Source organism: Uloborus diversus, chromosome 4 (genome assembly GCF_026930045.1).
Source record: "Uloborus diversus isolate 005 chromosome 4, Udiv.v.3.1, whole genome shotgun sequence".
NCBI classification, from domain to species: Eukaryota; Metazoa; Arthropoda; class Arachnida; order Araneae; family Uloboridae; genus Uloborus; species Uloborus diversus.
Genome location: NC_072734.1, coordinates 24,254,716 through 24,276,129, shown reverse-complemented (window position 1 = coordinate 24,276,129; position 21,414 = coordinate 24,254,716). Strand labels below are relative to the sequence as shown.

General features: G+C 33.2%; 1 protein-coding gene across 1 annotated transcript in view; it reads right to left on the bottom strand.

Moving 5' to 3' along the window:
- LOC129219953 (DNA-binding protein RFX7-like) overlaps positions 1-20,720 on the bottom strand; it is a 44,067-nt gene extending 23,347 nt beyond the window's left edge. The window contains 6 exon segments of the mRNA XM_054854270.1: positions 2,591-2,719; positions 8,481-8,572; positions 9,606-9,639; positions 20,384-20,583; positions 20,585-20,692; positions 20,694-20,720. Coding sequence (XP_054710245.1) covers positions 2,591-2,719; positions 8,481-8,572; positions 9,606-9,639; positions 20,384-20,583; positions 20,585-20,692; positions 20,694-20,720 — 590 coding nt within the window.
- Between the last annotated feature and the right edge of the window lie 694 nt (positions 20,721-21,414).

Sequence of the window (21,414 nt, the reverse complement as noted above, 5' to 3'; positions counted from 1 at the left end):
CATTTTAACAATAAAAAATAAAGATATTTACTTAAGTACACAAGTTAACTCTATTTCAAATGATTTAAGTATGCAACGAAAAAAATCTTAGATTGCTTTTGTAACAAACAACTTTGAAATACAAGGAAAAAAAAGCAATTAGTTAATTTCAAAATATATAAAAGAAGAATACAACTTGGTTATAAAATTAAAGAATTACTTAAGTCTGAAGAAAAGAAAACCCTGACGATCTGTGGTGACAACAAATAGTATAACGGCAAAAAACAAAGTTTTTTTTAATTGAAAGTTTAATTTTAGCAATTAAATTAAAAATGCGAAGAAGTTTAAGCTTTTATAGTATTAATTCAAAAACCAAAGATTTCTTCTTGAAATCATTACAGTACTTAATTACTTTGAAACAATGAAAAAAGGCAAAGGACTAAGGCATTAATGAAGGCTTCCTCTTTGCCAGTACAGTTGTTTATTTTACGTAGCATTGAAAGCGTAAAAGGAAATTTCAAGCTAGGTAAAATAAACTACCTAACAGACATAGAAGCAATCTTAGGAAGTTCATCCTGTGGTTAATAAGTAAGATTCAATACTTTGATGTTGAGGAAAAAAGATGCACAAATATGCGGTAGTGTATAAACACACCTCATTAATTTTTTTTTTGAACAGATAATTGGTGGAAAATGCGTAGGGAATTAGAGTATTTAATTTTGTAAAGTGAAAAAAAAAATTTTTTTTTCTTCATAAAATCAATTTTCCCTGATTTTTTGTTATTTTTTCGGAATTCCCTGATATTTCCCTGATTTCTCCCTGATTAATAAAGTTCCCTGACTTTTCCCTGATCTGTCGCCACCCTGCCGTAAGTTCGCGCACTGGAACAAATTTTTACAGTACTCGCAGCACTGTATCACTATCATCATTTGAATTTGGCCGAGTACAGAATACTCGGAAAATTGGCCAAGTAGGCCGAGTACCGAGTAGTTACCGAGTACTTGGTACGTCTCTATTGAATATTAAAAGTAAGCAGTTTTTAAGGAGTTTTGCAGGAGTTCATTTTACTTTTTAAGGACTAGTTTCTTGTTTAAAGATGTATTTTTTAAAACATATTTCAGAAAAAATATGTACAAACCTTAATATTATTTATTTTTGCTTTAATACAATATATTGAATGCACAAACATACTAAATTTATAGTAAAATATGCATTTACTGCTTCTTAGATGTGAGCCGTCTCCGAATCAAATTCAAATACATGGGGGAGGGGGAACCATTGAAATATGTTTTATTTATTTGAAAATAAATAAAAAATAAGTGATATTGATTGAAAATTAGTATTTTCTCAAACACAAAACAGGTACTGACAATTTCCAAACCAAAAAAAAAAAGACTTTCAATTATAATGTAAGGCACTTTTTTCAACTGGAGCTGTTTTTGCAGCCAAAGACTACATAATAATGTTTCTCGGCTTTCACCATGTAACCAAAATATTGCCAATAGAAAAGAATCTTTAAAACTTTTGTTAAAATGTAAAATAATCCACTAACTAAATTAGGCAAATCTATAAATTTGTCTTTTTCCCCCTTTTTTCAAACACTCGCCAAGTTTTACTACTTATTTCAGAAACTTTCGGATGAAAATGTTTAGCATCATTTTATGGTCACCAGAAATATCTCAGTATTTGGCTATAATATTTTTTCTTGACAAAAATTAGTAACAGACATTTTTACAAAGTAGGGAGGAGGAGCATTATCCATGGTATTTCAAAATAATTACTGCAAATTTGGAAACATTTTAAATTGCTCCAAAAACCCACAATAAGTGAAATTTCTCAAAATAACTAAAGCAAGTACAGTGAGATTACGGGCAACTACATTTTTTTTAAACTGTTAGTATTTCAATAACCATATAGAAAAAATTTTTTAGACTATGTTCAAAAAAAAAAACACAAGGAAAAGATATTAACTGATTTTTTTTTTAAAACAAGTGAAATTTCATGTTTTGGAAACTCTTCAAATTTTTATATGCTTAAATGTCGTTCTTAAGAGTAATTAAAGCCAACAGAATCAGATGGCTGGGGCACGTATTTAGGCATGCAGATCTGGATCTGGTTAAAAAGCTAACTTTTTCGAAGATTGAGGGTACAAGGAGAAGGGGAAGACCAGCAACAAGGTGGCTGGATAGTGTTGAGAAGGACCTAGAAATTTTGGGAGTGAACAGGTGGAGAAACTTGGCAATGTTTCATACAGCCTGGAGGAAGCAGACGGAGAAAGTCTTGGCCTGCACCAGGCTGTTGTGCTGTTGAAGAAGAAATGTCGTTCTTTTGTTTGTAACTGAATAATATTTCGTTCTTATGAATTTCGTTACTTATCGCTATTTTACTTTTAAGGGTAAGGAAGATGCTCGATTTTTAAATAACGTCAATGCGGTGTGTTATGAGTTCTTTCAGTTAAACCAGAAAACGAATGAAAGTAGCGATTGTTTCTCACAATGTTTGCTAGTTCTTCTATATTTCTTACCATAAAGTCAAGTACTTTCATCATTAATGTGAAAAAGTAATAATGAAAAAAAAAATGAGAATGTAAAAGTGAAATGTGTTCACTTACTGATACTCATCAAATACTTCTTGCTTGGGGAGGGAAACATCAGGATCTTCTTCCAAATGACTTTGAATCCATGTTACAGCTATCATCCCTTCTTCATCTGCTTTTTTGCCTAAAGGATTTTGTGTTTTCCTGCAATGCAATATAAATAGAAAAATGAAGTATATAGATGTATCCTTTATACGTAATATTTATGAACTGCTTTTGTTATTTGTCAAAATATTTACAGAATTAAAAAATATATATATCCCTTCTTAAAAAAAGAAGAAAGAAAAAGAAATATAATCATGAAGGTTAAACTGTTGAAAATGGTTTAAATAAAATTCAATCATATTAAAAAGTGACATATTTCATTATTCAAATACTCAGATGCATAACTAGAATATTTTAGGAAATGTTTACATCCTTCATGGCCTCATTTATTTGTAGCGAGGGCAGATTCAGGGGAGAGTCTAAGGATCAACAAACCTATTTAGGGCAAGAATTTTCCAATGATTTTTGCTAAATATTTTAGATCCGAATTTTTTTTTCATGAAATATTTTTTTTTTTGCTTGGTTCTCTAAGGTATTTCTTCGCAGCGTATCATAATTCAAATTATTGACTGATAGGTTCATCAACTGGGTTATTGCTATTTTGATTTTTTTTTCACTTTCAAAAGAACAATCATCTCTAATGAGTTTAAAATTCTTTCAGAGCAATCTTCCGCCTCAAATATCATGTCATTCGTATGTGTTGTGTGTGCTTTTTTCAACTATTTAAAAGCTGTAATCTCAAAAATTTGAAGTCTGTCTGCATAAATACAAATACAAGGACCAGCAACAGGCTCCAAGCCCAGCTAGGCTGGTCCTAATCAGTTTATAAGTCCCCAATGAAGATCAATGGCACTCTTAAAGTTATCCACCCCCTTGCTTATCAGTGTTTTCAGTGTTTCTTTTAGACTTTTTCCTCTGCGGGGGGGGGGGGGGGGGCACTTTGAAAGTTTGGGAGGGCAAGGGCGTATTTAAGGGGGCGAGGCACTTTAAGAGTTTTTAGGGGTCAGTGGTGTATTTAAGGAGTGGAACATGATCCCCTCAACATGATGGTGTTGCCAGGACAGGATGGTTTTTAGGACTTCAATTCCGAAAAAAAAGGGATGAGCCCCCGATTCCATCCCATATCATCAATGAAAACCCTCTAACATTGCGTTTTGAAGCTTCAAGGAGTTGAGGGACAGCTTCTGTCCCAAGATAGCCAGTTTGATGAATATCAAACAGCTCAATCAACAAACAAATCCATAACTATCTTGAAATTTTACACATAAATTCAATTTTTGTATTTCATTTATGTTTGGAACAAAAACTGGTAAAAAAAAATGCCATCTTGATAGTGTAACGTTTCTTTTATAAGGAGAAAGTACAATTGAGAGCCTAAATCATTACTGAAAATATCTAATGAGTCCTTAAACGAATCAAAAGTTAAGGGGTTAGATCTGGATAATGAATCCAAAGTACTAATAGAAATTCTTCTTCTTCCCCCCCCCCCCTCCAATTTCTGATTTTTTATGCTTTGTACTTGAAACACACCTTTAACTATCATTCAAACTCTTTGAATCAATCACATACATTATTCTAAAAAAAAAAATATCATGCTTCAATTCTTATTTTTTTTTTTAATTTAATTTTTATTAGTCACCCCCCCCCCCCCATACCACACATAATGAATTAGTAATTTGCCCCTCCCAACAAGGTTGTCTGGATCCGCCACTGCGTCAAAGTACTACAAAAACATCAACTGGACATCTCTTTTTTTAGGTAGCCACGCAGCTAGTTTATTATTAACATTTGATACAATCAATTCTTTACTGTCATTTACTTTCTACAACCGCATCCACAAGACACTTTTATGCCTCGCAAATCTCCGCTCCAACTCTGAAAAAAAAAAACGGTTGAAAAATTCCGCATTTACATGTAAAAAAAGGTTGTCCATTGTACCAGAGAAAACGATTTTTACCCAGCATCCTTAGCCGCTATACCCAGCAAGTAGATGAACTTGTTTTGTCTAATGAATTCTGGGGTAAAAACTCTGTATTAACTCCAGAAGGAAGCAGGAAGAGAAAAAATCCACATTTTCCCAGTAAATAACTGGAATGGTGAAAAGCAGGTTGTTTGTACTTTGTAGTGTCAGCCTCAACTCGGAATGAACTCGAGTCCTCAGCCAATGAAGCATTTAGAAGATTGCATGATTGGCTCCAAGAAAACCAGTTACAAGCTTGTCCGGAGAAAACAAAATATTTATTTCTTTCTAAACCTAGAAACTACATTCGACAGCCTATCATAAAACTTGGCGACAATTTCATCAAAAGGTACAAAGAAATTGATTATTTTGGAGTCAGGCTGGATAAAAAGCTCAGCTGCTTAGCACACTTGGAAAAAATCCATAAAAAATCAATTCTTCTTCTGAGTAAGCTACAATGCATCTCTGGAAAATCTTAGGGAGCAAATATCCAACTACGCAGATTGCTATACCAAACAGTAATAGAGCCTTCAATTCTGTATGGAGTTGCAGTATGGGGTCAATTTTTGAAGCAGAAAGATTTGAAGAAATTAGGAACTATTCAACGTCATTTCCTCCTTGTTGTCTTAGGAGCATATAACACATCAGCTCATACCACTTTGCATGTTCTTGCGGGTATTCCACCAATTGCCTTACAATTCATCGAAAATTAGCTTTGGGAAACATATTTATCAGGAAAACCACAATTCAAATATCACCAAATAATACTCTCTCATCTAATAGCTTTGAAGAAGTCAACCAAAAATGGACAGAACATCCAAAATTACAGTGTGCAATTCTGTATATTAGTCTAGAAGAACCTAATGTTTCAATACTTCATACAGGAATTTTCACGGACGGTTTGAAAATATGTGATGGAACAGCATCAGCATTCACCCACATCTCCAATAATCAGGTTGTCTACGATTGGTCAGCCAAACTAACTGTAAATAATTCAGTTTTTCAAGCTGAACTTTTCTCCATTTTTCACGCTTTACACTACATCGCATCAAAAAATATTATCTCGAGCACTACAATATTCTCAGATAGTATGTCTCAAAGCGATAATGGACCCGATGCATACCTCAAAGTTGATCAGAGACATTCAAACTCTCTGCAGAGAAAACCCAAATATAAAACTAAATTGGATTAGAGCTCATAGGGGACACTTTGGCAATAAACAAGCCGACTTTTTAGCTAAAACCGCAGCAATGAGTCTTACACATCCATTCGTCTATAAAATTCCGTTGCCAAAATCTTTCCTCAAATATCTCCTCTGGTCTGAACTTCTTCAAAATTGGCAGGAAATCTGGGACACTGCAGAAACTGGTTGGAGAGTTCATGATTTCCTGCCAAAAGTAAAACTAAAACAACGCTGCAAACATCCAGTAGAAGTACAATTTCTAAGTGCACATGGACCATTTCCAGCGTATCTACACAGATTTAAGTTAATTAGCTCACCATTATGTGTATGCAGTCAACCTGGAACTCCTGAACATTACATATTCAACTGTCCTCTAACCAGCTCTTTCCATTGCACTTATAATTCCAACTTTTCTTTCTCCAAAAATATTTCACACATTCTATCTCATCCAGTTACGTGCAAGAATATGCATAAAATAATGTCGCTTCTCATTTCTCAAGCAGATGACTTTAAATATCCATCCTACAGGGTTCATACTCTATTTGGATGAAAAAATTCCCTGACTTTTCCAAGACTTTTTCATGACTTCAATGAAAATTTTCATGACCTCGTTATACGAAGAGAATAGCACTATTTAATCTCAAACTTGGTAATATTTGGAAATGAGCATTAGCAAAACGTCTATATGAATGCCACAGCCTCATTGATGCACTTACTCGTAATGGAAAAAATATAAGTGCACACTTAAAAAACTAAACTATTCTTATTTGCCTTCATCATATAAATTTAAGTAAAGTAAAAATGCAGCGAGGCGAATATGACGATGCTTAAATGTCTGATATTTTTTTAATAAACAGGCAGAATGATATTGAATGGGACAAAGGTTGAATGAGTCATCACTAAGTTTCAATAAATTTGCTTCAAAAGTTACCTTTTAGTGTCAACAGTGCCTTTAAACATCCACGTAACTTGACAGTATTTTGGTTCTTTGAATAAAGCCACATAGTTTGGTCCTTTATGTTTCTAAACTAGAACTTTTTTGAAAAAACCATTCATTAATGAATCAATCTTCTGATTCAAAAGTATATTTGTTTTAATTACAAATTTGCATATTTTCAAATGTATATAAATTAATAGGTTCAGAAATTCCAGAACACGTTTAATTCCCGACATTGAACGTAGCAGTGGGTCGTATGGATTAGTTTTGTGTGCCGTATATGTTGGGCACTACTGTTTTAGAGCATTAGAATTCCTCTTTTTCTGTATTCTATCGCCTGACTTAAGATCTTTATTTTCTAAAACATTCAACAAATTAAGATAAACTCTGATAAATTTAATAATAAAGTCCTTACGAGTGATGGAATCGAACTCGCATGCAATTGAATTGCTTTTTTTTTTGAGTGGGCGTGGCAAAACTAAGAACGTGAAATTTTGCTACTACAGAATATGAAACATAAGAAGTGTTTAAAATAACAGTAAATTCAAAATAAGTGATGTCCAGGCAGTAAAATCACATCGCAAAAAATGGCAAGCAGCTGCGACAGGAGTGGATGCAATGAGATTTCAAAATTCAGATTTGATTTTTGGATCGTCAAATTTTCGACTTTTAATAACTTTTATGTGCTATACTGTTAAATCACTCAAGATTTCTAACGCTCCTTTAGCTGCTGTTCTTTTCTCTTTGTCCAGGAAATTTTTCCATGACTTGAAATAAATTTCCATGACTTTCAATGAAAATTTCAATTTTCCATGACTTTTCCAGGTCTGAAATTATGTTATTTTTTTTCCATGACTTTCCAGGATTTCCATGACCCGTACGAACCCTGATCCTAAAAACTTTCAAAACTGCGTGTTTACATTGTATTTACCAGCCATCCCAGTCTTATTTAGCTTATTCACTTGTATATTAGTTCTTTTTATTTAGTTCTTTTTATTGTTTGTTATCTTAGTATTGTTACTGGTTTTTGTAATTATCAAAATTGTACCAGCGAGTGTCGCTCGTGATCTGTTATGTTCCCCCTAGTCACCACATCCGGTTAAACCCTCACCGGGGTCGGTACGGTGGTGATTGGTGGGATTTAAATAAATAAATAAATAAGGCATGCCAATACTTTATATCTCTCATCGCAAAAATCTTTAATATTTTGCTTTGGAAGAATTTGTACAGAAAAAAGATTATAACCTCAGGCTAACATTTTCTTTTATTTTCTCGCCAGCAGTATCTTCAGAAGCTAGGCAAAACTCTCTCCACTCAGTGACACTTTTCACTCCAGTTTACAGTTTACCCCATACCAGTTGAATGGGACCCCGAAGACAAATCAGCCTTTTTTTTTTTTTGATCCAGACCAGAAGCCAAGCAATCCCAGGTCCAACACCCACAGAGGTGTTTCACTTGGGGGACTTTGACCACGAGCATACTTAACGTCCCCAGTCACCGTAAATGAAGACTGGATCTTCGACCGGCTAGGATCAAACCCAGGACCCTCCAGTGACAAGTCTGATGCCTTAACAATCAGCCCACCACGGCCCCACTCAATGACACTACAGTTAACCTAAAAGACATCACTAAGTGGTGGGGTGATGTGGAGTAATGGACAACTACAGTTTACTTCTTATATTGTTTTGTGCTCTGAAGTTATAATAAAGTATAGACAAAATAAATTATGAAACATGAACAAAAATGCATTTCTACAAAAATTAAAATGAAGAAAACTTACTGCTTTAAAGGATCAACTTCATAAGAAGCTCCAGTTGGTAATTGCAAATAAAGAAACAATTTCTCAACATCTGTTAATGCTCTAATTTCATTCTATATAAAGAGAAAACCACATTAAAACATAATCATCTACTTAACAAAGTGTTTAAAATACAAAACATGTTAAATTATTATTGGAATTTATGATATTTAACTTCTCCAATGAAGAGAAGAATTCTAGTACATTGATAACAACTTTAGTCACTTAGCTTATTGAATTACCTTGTAAATTACCAATATTCTTAAGAATAATTGTAAATTAATGATCAGGGACTGATTACCACACAAGCCGATAGCCGTCTAGGCATGGGTCTACACCCCAGTTTCCTAACGGGCTTCAAATTAGTCAAAGAATTATGCATAGCATTATAACTTTTCAAAAAATACATGTATTTTTAAAATAATTTTTAAAATTGATTCGTTAATTGGAAAAGAAATTTTTTTATAGGAGAATATTTTTTCATTCTGCCAGCAGCAAATTTACCGTGTCACAATTATGAGGAATCCCGAAGGGGACTCGTTAAAAAAGAACATGAAAAATGATTTACATAGTTCTGTGATAGGCAAAGAGGCCCCCAAAAATGCATTTTGATGGGGGGAGGAGGGGGGCTATAGAGTCTGCAGGGGACCTCAAAATTATTGCAGGCCTAGGGCTTCACTTTCAATTATTCGGGCCCTGCCAATGATTCAGGTTTTAAGGGAAAAACATTTATATATAAATGATAACAAAAGCCAACTAACTTATAGATTTTCTTAAATTTATTGCATATATTTTAACTTATAGATATAAATAGTAATTCTTAAAAGAAAATAACTTTTTTTTAAATTTATTTATTTAATTCTGATTGTTGAATATACGTCACTTGACACAATGGTTATTTTCAAGGTAAACTGGGCAAAGCAGCTAGTAAGTCAATAAATAAATTACACATTTTGTGAATTTACCTTAACTTAAAAAATAAATTATAAAAACACGTTTACGGTGTTTATACATGCAAGAGCAATTATAGTTTTTAAGGAAAAATTAATTCATAAAAATAGAGTTTATGAATGTTAAAATTTGATTAAAAGTAAAAAAATAAATTACCAAAATGGAAGAAATCTTTTCTTTGACATCAGAGCTGTAAAGAAAGAAAGAAAGAAATGAAATGAAACATGTTCACCAAAAAAAAAAAAAAAAACAATTTTTTCACTAGCAGAAAAAAATTTTAATGAAATATTTTACCATTTGGTGACAGTTCAAGGTCACAGTTAAAGGGGACACAGTTATATAAGAACATAATATAACTAGTTGTAGAAAAGAGGAAAATGCATCAAAGAAACGTGATCATCTTTGGCTCCCATTTTTGTTACGGAGCCTCCATTACAAGATTTCTAGCATTGGGTTTCTGACATTTCATCAATAAGAAGACAAAAATTAGTTTTAACTACTTTTTCTTCATTCAGGGCCCCTTCTCACTGCAGGCACTGTTGCCATGGTATTCCCTAGCACTCTTCATATATATAGGCAATGGAATGAGCTGCCCTTTTTAGTTCCTTTTACAAAAAAGGAAGTATTGTACTCGCAAAAAAAATTTCACTCAAAAATTGGCCTTAATTTCCATTTTGCTCACCCCTGAATGAATGTCGAGTTTTTTTTTTTTTCGACCTAACCACACATGGATATATGCCTAGGAACGTACAGGCAGGGGCGGCAAATAAGGGGGTCAAGAGGGGGTGGTCGCACCCCCAAATGTTTTTTGCAGAATGGTAGAAAATGGGTGAATTCAATTTATGTAAGTCGGAAATCAATGTTCATTAAAAAAAATCTCACTGGTTCTCAGTAACTATTTGATGAAACTCGACACATTCCCAGCTTATAAAAAGGGTTTTTCGTTATTTGGATAATGACTTAGGAATTCATGAAATATTTTCCAGCCTTTTCAAAATATAGAAAACTGATAGAGAACAGGGGTCTGGCCAGAGGAAATTTGGGTCCGTTAACGGACCCTTCACAAAAATCTGATCAACCAAAACGGACCTTTCACAAAATCCCGATCAACCAAAACGGACCTTTCACAAAATCCCGATCAACCAAAACGGACCTTTCACAAAATCCCGATCAACCAAAACGGACCCTTCACGAAATTCTGATAAACAAAAACGGATCTTTCACAAATTGTTTATTGGAAGAACAAATCTCAAATCAAAATAACGCAGCATATTTCCAACGATAATGTTTGGAACCTTTTTAAAGTTTAATTAGAGGTATCAACTTATACAAAATCTGCTAATTTTGCAAAAGAAAAAAAAAAGGCGCTCTTGTGACACTCCTGCAAGCGATAAATAACTACTAAGGCCAAATAAATATAATGCTTGTTGTTGGTTTCTATGAAAGAAATTAACAGCTGAAAGTCAGTTTGGATTATAATTTTGCTTGTTTGTTTTATGCAGCGTAGTTGTTGCAAACTTCTCTGAAAAAGTTAGTTGTAAGCAACTTTTCTTCCGTAAGCACTTTTCTCCCAGCTCATGATTTAATAAACAATAATATACAGCGAAATGAACTTAGAACTGCAAAGGATAGTAGGGATGGGGGGGGGGGAATGTGACCGCTTCAAATAGGGTTACTAACTTTAAACTTATCGCCACTTAGCGTCTGGAGGGTGCAATGTTTAACTGTTTATCGATGTTTAACTGTTTATCGCTACTTAGCGTCTGGCCTGGCGGGGCGATGTTTAATTGTTATTTTGGGAGAAAGTTATATGGGTTTGATTTTTCGATGCTAAAAAGGATAATTAATTTTAAATAAACTCTTTTATTCATCTTTTTTTCTTTAGATGCCTACATTTTGAAAAGCGCAATCTTTTTAGATTCGATATGAGAATCATACTTTATTCTTTTTTCAAGCTAACTTGGCTTTATTAGGATGCAAATAAATGAAAAGTCTCTTTATTTTTGTAACAACGCTTATTTTAAGTTTTTAAAGCGGAATTCCATTTTCTTTTATGAGTCATTTTTTATTTATTTATTCATTTATTTATTTTTGATTCAACTGTGTCCAGACATTAATGAAATGTTTATCATAGGACTCGAAAGTGCAATTCTAAAATAATTTTATGAGAAATATTTATTTTACAAGCCGTTTTTATACTTTTGATGTTTTCACTTTGAGGCTGGCGATCTGTTTGCATCCGCTATGGGAATCTGATTTTTCAAATTTTCGATGTTTAGTACGCTTTGTTAAGAGGTAAACAATTAAAATATTTGTTTATTTTTGTAAAAATCATGGAGTTTATAAATTTTAAACGAAATTTTGTGTTTTTTAACAATGTCTTGGTTCAAAAAGTTAAATGCTGAACCCCTGCTTGAATTTCTTTATTACAATTATTTTAAATACTATACATATAACATTTCTAGTATAATTTCACATAATGTAGAATGTTAAATAAATATTGATACTTGAGGGATACCCATCTCCCAAAGAGCGATGCCGCCCTCCCATACTCCAATACTTGAAAAACACTCAAGAATGATATTCTCAACAGAAAAGAGGGAAAGCATTCAACATTAAGTGTCAATGATGTAGTTTGCGCCATCTCAAAATTCAAAAATTTCGTTTTTACAATTTTTTTTTTTTTTTTTGCAAAATTTGATTTTTCACAAAATTGATTTTTCACAAAAATAATTGGTTTTTCACAAAAAACGAACCCTGTGAAAAATCCTGGACAGACCCCTGGAGAACCATGGTTGGTTTTAACTAAAGAAGACATTTTCTCATATAGGCTAAATAATATAGGCTAAATATTTCATACTTGTGTGCCCAGTGTAATGATGGCATGTCCAATATAAGAGGCTCATGCAAAGTGGTGTGGCTGCATGGTTTTCACAAGAAAATTCCTTGATATTTTATTCACTTTACGCTCATTTTTTAAGTGTATATTTATTTAATGAGTGTTCACCGCTTTCTTCTGCTAGAAAAACGTTTCAGCTGCTCAATGCATTATATGCTTTCAAAGAAACTTCTTAAAAATGCATGTGATTATTGAATTAAAAAAAACATATCAACAAATACCTGTTATGGGTATAATTATGCAATCTCGGAGTGACACAAAATGGCCTTCAAGAGTTAAACCATAAAACATTTTTTATAACTTCAAAGTAGTGATTTGGCGACTGGAAGAATTATTACAAACTGATTCTTTCAATGGTGAAAATGCTCATGCCTTTTAGCATGTTTGACTTCGTTTGAATTTTTATTCAATTTGTTTGTACAGAGGAAAGTTTTTGAAAAATACTTTACTCTATTAAAACATCTTCAATCTGCTACCCTTGATTTTCGGACTATTCAAGCTACAATTCAATCTACAGCTGATCTGTGCACCATACTACCATAGTTCAATCTACAATTGAAATTGAAAATAGATTTTACATAGATGTATGCTTCAATCAAGCGTGAAACTTTTCGAAAAAAAAAAAGACAAAAATCCACATGATAATGTGAAGTCAAACATTGATTTTTTAAATTTTGTATGAAGTAATAGATTCAGTTTCGAATGAAATTAACACAAGATTTAATGATAATTGTTTTTCTGTATGGATGGCTCTGGATTGGATTTTTGAAACGAAAAATAAAATGTTTCAATTATGAGTAAAATTTAGCACGAGGCAAGAAAAATTACAAGCAATATACCGACAGACCCGTTATCACATGCAGAAACTGCAGTTTCTTCCTTGTTATGGACTCGTCAGTCTGGAATAGTGAATAACAGAGCTGGAGGCAGATGACATCTCATTGAAGCTGAAAGTGCCGACAAAACTAGATTATTCAATGAAATGCTGAAATGTTGCCCCTGCGTACAGGCACCCGAAATATCCATTTGACGATCCCCCGAGTTAATTACAACGAGTTTTCTCGTGACTTCTGTATGCATGTGCGTAAGTATCTCGCATAACTCAAAAACGATAAGTCCTAAAAAGGTGAAATTTGGTACATAGACCCCTAGTGGGGTCTAGTTGTGCACCTTCCCTTTTGGTTGCATTTGGATGTTCCTAAGGGGATCTTTTACACCTTTTTGGAGGGAAATCATTGTTAATTTCAATGCTAACTCAAGTGGTGTTATAATTTGTCAAACACTTGGTGATACATCGCCAAGCTTTTGAACACTAAGTTTAGTCTCCAACTTGGCGAAAAATTTGATGATTTTTTAAAATTATTTTTTAATTTTTATGTCTGGTTTTAATTCGGCCAATGTTGGTGATATTTAACGAGTTAACCACTGAATCACTTCAAAATTGCCAATAATGAAGAAATAAATCTGTGCAAAATGTTTTTTTGCTTCAGTTCGCAAGAAACTAGGGGTGAAAACATTTCGTGTTTCCTTGCTTACTTCAAGGCGCTATTATCATTAAATTGGCGTAAAAGGAAGTCATGTGATGCACACATCAGCTCGTTTATTTTTTGCTACTAAACGCTATAAACTAAAAAAGTGTCATAATGGGACAGTTGCATTCTTTCTGGTTTTTTATTTTTAAAATTTAGTGTCCACAATTTTAGGTGCAAGTTAAAAACAAAAGCTGCAGGAAAAATTGAACATTTAAAACATGTATAAATAGAGATATGTAGGAAATTTTGTTTGAATGCACTGACTGACTAGTATTGTCCAAAGAGTTATAAATTATAAAAAAAATATAAATTAAATACCTTAATTCTGAAAACGTTCACCAATACATCTTAAATGGATATTTAACCTAACAAATTTGACAAAAATAGTGTCCAATATTGCAGGGGAAAGTGTAGGTTACATATTGCGTCTAGGGCAAATTTTGCATAAAATGGATTCGCAGTTTATACAGTCGGACCTCCATATATCGAAGTAGCAAATTGCCGGAAAAAAATTCGATACATAGAAACAATCTTATTTTATCATAAAAATATCCTAAAACATTAAAATTAAAACTAATTTTCATGCATGAAACGCAATTTCTAATTTAAACGAGCATCGGATTAAATATAAGTTAATAATTAAAAATTTAACAGAAATTACATTTTTGCGCCTTCATACACCTTCAAATCTTCAACAATTCAACTTGAACCGCCACATTAGTGGATTTTTATTGTGACAATGTAATTGAGAGAAAAGTAAAAAATGAATCTACTTAACTTGAATGATTCTTACTGAAGCTAAAAATACTAGGAATGATAATCAACAGACAAAAAGGATAACTTGAAACTGATTTTACAGTGTTACTGGTTGCAACTAACATTTGAAATAAACTTGAGGGAATGTAAGAACTCCAGAACGGAACAATGACCCCATCTACACACCCCTGAACCCCAGATTCCTTATGAGTTTCGTAGCAATCTTTAGTGATCATAATTTTCTCCACTAACCTTCATTTTTTATGTGACAAATCATCTAAAGTGGAAAAAAACCCTATGAATGTCTCTTTTTTTTTTTTTTTTTTTGATATATAGAGATTTTTTCGATGTATAGAAACAATTTTTCTATGTAATGAACAGAGAAATTTGCTAGGATTTCGATACATAGAAAATTTCGATATGTAGAAGTTCGATATATGGAGGTTCGACTGTATTTGTCTTCCAAACTTTTGTAACACGACAAAAATAGGAATGAGTTGATTCTGAAAAATGTATAAACTTTTCATATGTTCATTAAAATTATTTTTTTTTGGCGGGGGGGGGGGGGGGTCAGTCGCACTATGAGGTACTGACCACAAAAAAAAAAACATGCCTGCATTTTTGTTGCAATTTTACTTTTTTTTCCTCGCAAGTGACTGTGTGATAAACTTACTAGTTCATTAATATATCTTTCAGCAATAATTAAAAGCATGTGCATTCTTACATGTTTTGGAAGAAAAGAAGGTCTAACTGTTTGCACCTTCGTTGTTAAGCCAGATTAGATTGACAAACTGCTAATTCAACAGTAGTGTGAAAAATTAGAAGTTAAAATGGCAACAATCCCGGACCGGTGCCTATACAATAATCATAGATCTTTAAAAGGGATAGATAGGCCTTTCTCCTACAGCGCAGCGTATTTCGCCCAGAGAAAGTGGGGTCATCATGATTCTTCCGAGAATCACGTGATCAAGGGCCATCGTGTCTCCCTCTTCTCGGGCAGCAGTGATATAACAATGCGAAGCGTCGTTAAAAGTCTAGGATTGTCTGAAGATTTTTCATTATACTTATGTGAGAAATCTCTATATGTGTGAATCTGAGATTTTCTAGCGAAAGAGGGTTTGATTAATTTTATTAAAAAATACAGACATAATGAGTAAAAGAAATCTTTCTTTCTGCTAAAGGCAAAAAAAGTCCCCATGCAGAGTCGAAATTAAGAATATTTAAAGCAATTTATTGTAGATGCCGAGCATTATATTAAATCACTAAAAACAAGCGATGGAAAATTAGTTATAGTATGTCCGCGAAAAACTGGATTTTTTGGTTTCCTAATTTCTATGAAAAGTGTGCTGGGAAGATATGAAAAGTATGTAGGTGCTCGAATTCCAGTTCTAAACTGCGTAATGACTTATACTCAGGAAGTCAGGATCACCTTGAAACTTTTTTCAGTGCGATCAGGTTGTGAGGGGGGATTCAACAATAATCATCGGATATTGATTTTTAAATTTCGAAGTGCGAAGAAAATATCATTCATTCATACGGAAATTAAAGAGTCCAGTTCTTCAAATTGCGCTGATTTTGACAACCTTCAAATGCTAAGATTAAATTTGAAGCGTAACAAAAATGCTTTGAAAGAAAGCCTTTTCTTCCTATTCCTTTGACGACGATTTGGAAAATTCAGAAATCATCTCAATTAACATGACGCAATATATTAATGATGTTTCTGACTACGCTGGATTTTTTGGGACACATTCAAGTATTATAACTTATTGCTGCAAGATTGCAGTGATTGAAATATGTACATTTGTAAAGAACAACTGAGCGACAATGTGAAAAAGTTTTGAGAGTAAAATACAAAAATATAATGTTACTCATGAGACCACAAGAGTTATGAGAAAAATTTCGAATTCCGTTTTTCTAAGTTTAAGTAAGCATATGTTGGAAACAGAAGCAGCAGATTTTCTCGTTAACAAGTTTATAAAATTAATCGTTACTAAATATTTAAGCGTTAGAATGTATCGCGCAGTCAATTCAAACCATGAAAACAATTCACAAAGACCAATAAGTAAGAAAGTAACAAAATTAATATTGTTAAGGGACAATAATCACTAGTTTTCTTCACCCTCGAGTTTAAATTGTCAAAATTATCATATTCTGTGGAACGAAAAAAAAAAGAAGGAAAGAAAAATTGGAGAGGGGGCAGAAGTCAAATGACCATTCATGTGGTTTCTTACTGCAAAAGAATTTATTTTCTGAGTACTTTAAAAAAAAAAAAACACTGGTTTAAAAATTAGGAGCAAACCAAAGTTATTTGTTTGGCTAATGTAGTGTTGGTGCGAAACGCATGCGAATATTAGAATATCATTTAATTGAGTTAATTGATATTCGATACTATTTACATTTGTATTTCTAATTGGTATATGGTTTTAGATAGGGTTTTATGTTAAATTGTTGCACTGGCTTCAAAAATTGTGGGAAAAAGCATGCTTTGAAATTATTTATCTACATTTGAAAAATTTGATTGAAATAAAAAAAAATTTATAAAGTCAATTTTTGTTTAAGATTTTTGAAGACGTCCTTTTCTACTCAGTATTTAAAGCACTTGAAAAGAAGTTTAATTAGCTTGTGCGCCTGCTTCAAAAGTTATGATTTGAAAATATCTAATGGACCATTCCAAGAAAAAGCTGTCATTTTGTCCCGCATTTCATTAAAAAGTAATAACTTAAAAAGGTAACTAAGAACATTTTTTGCAAAAGTACAACAAATACATTTGCGATTTCTTAATGAAAAAAAAATTGTTACCTTTTTTAATTATTACTTTTAGTGAAAAATATGAGGTGTTACGTGAGGGACAGAGTGTTCCGTTTTTCTTTGATAATGGTTATGATGCTTTAATTTAACCCATGCTTAAAGGGGGTTTAACCCATGCATAAAGCATTAAACCCATGGGTTAAATGCTTTAATTTCCCTTAATTGTGCAAATGATCGCGGCGCAAAGTGCTTCTCTTCGATAAGGGAAACAGTTTCTTGTGAGGGGAGTCCCTTGATCACGTGATGTCCAACGGGGGATGTTGACGCGCGCTCAGAGGAGAAAAGTGGGGAGAAGGCACATCTATTCTATTTTAAGATCTATGACAATAATATCGATGCATCGGTATAGAGAAAATTTTTAAACCGGTTTAACGGTGTGGGATGCACACCGACTTTAGGCGATGCCTAAAAAGCAGAATACTACTAAATTTGCGATGTACGTCGCAAAACATTGCCTGAGCTACAGAACAATTCTGCTCAAATGTGAGAGGAAAACTCAGACGAATTTTCTGCAGAAATTCTACAGATTTCTGCGAAATTTCTGCAGAAAATCTGTAGGAACTTCAGATTTTCTGCAAATATCTTCCAACTCAAGATAGAATTTTTCCAAATACTGCAGATTTCTTTAAATTAGAAGAAAATCTAAAATTCTCGAAATTACTGTGGAAAGCTCGCGAAAAATATAGAATTCGATGTCATCTGCAGAAACTTTAGATTTATTTTAAACGCAAAGAAATATGCAGAATTTGTGCAAAATTCTATTTTGAGTTGGAAGATATTTGTAGAAAATCTGAAATTTCTGCAGATACATCAAATTACCCAATCGATCTTCATCCACCGCAATTTCCTCCATAACGTATGTTTTAGAAGCATGCCAACATTGAAACGCGTCCATCGCTGAAAATTGCGTGCCTTGTTTGAGATTTCAATCCTTTTGCATCCTAAAAATATTTCAACTATTTAGAAAGTTTTGAAGTGTTTTATTATATATGCTACCCTAACTCAACTCATTTTATTTATTATTTTTTTTAGTAATTTATTCATTTATTAACGTTATTTTAATTGTTCCTTCATGCATGTAAAATTAACCAAAAAAAAAAATTTGTGGTTTGACTCCTAGGTTTGGATTTTTGTAAAATTCTTTCTATGCATTTAAAAAAGCATATAAAATATTTTTTGGAGAATCTCAATCGGTTTAGTTTCCACAGAAATGAATAACAGGGAAATTTTAAAAACTGAAAACAAGAAAAGAAAAAAAGTGAACCTCTTGTATGAAATGATTTTGATTTAGGGCTCCTGATTTGTGGAAAAGGTCATGTGTTTGCCTGTATATACAATGCTTGAAGTACTTGCAGAACAATTTTGGTTAAATGATTTTACGTTGCAGAACATTGTCAAGCATTCTGCTTTGGGGGGCGATGCATCGCCCAACCTTACTAGACTGAACTTTTTGTTATTTATCACTAAGTTAAAATATATGTTTTTCCTTTTTAAACTCTCTCCAATAGCACAATCAGTCGGGAGACGGTTGGTCAATGGGGAGTTAATGGTTGGCCAACGGAAGCAATGTCTGCTTTGGAAAACATTATCCAACCAACCATTTGCCACCGAAGGCCAATGATCTGCTACAGCCCTAACAATGGCTCGTTGAAAATAATCACGGATGGCTGCACAATGACCAGAAACTAGGGAAATCGTTGGCTCATCTTTCGTTGCCAAACCACTATTCCTCACTGGCGTCTACCGTTAGTCAACCATCTCCCCAGAGTGCATGCAACTTGGGCTGTAATACTCAATATTTTCTCTTAGAATATTGCAGCAATCACATTTGTTTATTTTAAATCTTGTTTTATTGAGCTTAGAACAAAATATAAGACTTGAATCTCACATAATCCCAAAATTTTAAATCAAAAAGCTGGCCTGTGCAAACCAAAGAGGTTTAGGATTATCCTGCAAGATTTCTCATAAAAATATGAACCAAAATTGTATTCTTATCTGGTGCACCCTCGTGCTAGAACATTGTAACCTCTCAAAAAATTTCCTTACTCAGCAATTTTTGTCTTGATGATTAGGAAAATTTAGAGATAATATTACAATTTTTAAATAATACTTATAGTAAATGTCAATTTTCATGAAATGTTCTTAAGTATAAATACCCATATTTTATCATTTGGCAAAATTTGGAGTTCTATTCGGCAAGGGTGCCCACCTGGTGGGGGGTTGTGACACAGACTGCGGCATTGAAATTTTTAGAGGGGGGTGTTGTATTGAGGGGTACTTCTCTAATTTGGGAGGGGCACAATTTTAGGGGCTGCATCTTTGCCCTTGGGGGGTAGAGTATCCCCTGTATTCCGCAAACTTGAGAAATTCCACCCTTCCAAACCTTAGAGGCACACCTATTGTAATGTCTTGAAAGGAGCATCTCTCTCCTAGCTTTTGAGTTCCTCATTCTATGTGTGTAATTGATTTTAAGACATTGTCACTATTTATATATATATAATGCTAAAATATATATTTTTTGTTTATTACAATGCTGCTGTGATCTGGATTGGAAGTAATATTACATTTCAATGTGTCATAGGGAGCCCCAATGTTTTCTTTGCCCAAGATTCCCAAAGTTTAAATCTGGCCCTGACCTTACCTTTTCTTTAGTATTTGAAATAATATACTATACAAATAAGGCACACCAAAACGCGGAATACATATAAATAAAGAACTTAGGTGACAAATAGCTGACCATTTCAAAAAGTAAACAATGTGCTACTGAAAATTCAAATTTGTAAAGTGCAATTACACAACTGAATTTCCGTCATATTGATAATGTCTTCAAAAGTTTAATTGATTTGCCAAAACTAATTAGACAGTTTTGAAAAGTAACACCCAACACAAGACTGTCATGAGTTGGAAGTATTTGTTTACGAACTGACATAAATAAATACCTTAGGTACTGCTTTAAGCGTTCTTGCATCGAATCCGATTTCGCAAGCATCTTATCGTTAGTTCTTGAAATGACCTTTTTGGATCGTACTTTTTTACATGAATTTGATTCAGCTGAATTATTAGATTTATTAGAGTCAATAAGATTATTGACTATGTCACCGGATTTACGTCCCAGGCCATGATTACTTAGCAAGGCGTCTCTTGTCAGAGCTGAGAAGGATGGATTTTTTTCTCACATTTTTACATTTTTTGCTGGCAAAAATTTCCTTTGGTTTATCGTTACAGACTGGAATAGAATGTTGTGTGCTTGTCCAGTTTCATAGTGACAGCATTCATTACTAATGATACAACGTGATTGAATACGGGAAATTTTATTAGCACACGATAAGGCAACCATCTTGAAACAGCAATCAGCTGAGTAGAGAGCTGTGGGCGGGGCTACGCAGCTCAGAGTTTAAATGACTTTTTAAAACAATATTTATAAATATTATCGCTCTCCGATTAATGTTTTGCAAGAGAAATAAGAAACACTTCATCTTTCAGCAGACATCAAACAGCAGCTTAATGTTTCACGTAAAATCATTTGTAAAAATAAGGGAGTATCAATGTGACAGGTGTCCAGACCATTCTTGTTATATAAAAAATAAGTTTAAAGAAATTGCTTCTCTTTCAGCTATTGATCGAAAATAAAAACTAAAATTTTGAATTATTTGATCATTGTTTTCAAGCTTACTGCTTGGAAGACCTTGTTTTTATATACTTTATTCGTTTTTTTGCATATTAAATGCACAAAACGAAATTCATTTGCTTCAAATATTAAAATACACAAATTAATTCTATCAGTAATAAAACTTTGTTTGTACATCTTGAGGTTTTCCTTGCCTTAAACCTTCTTGCAAAATATTAAAAGTAATAAGTGCGGAAAACATTTATCTCGATCGGAAGTGTGTAGACTGAGCTGTAGATGTCGCTGGAGATTCTACGAACGTGGAAATATGTATTTGTGGTCTAATGACTGTCTAATGGTATG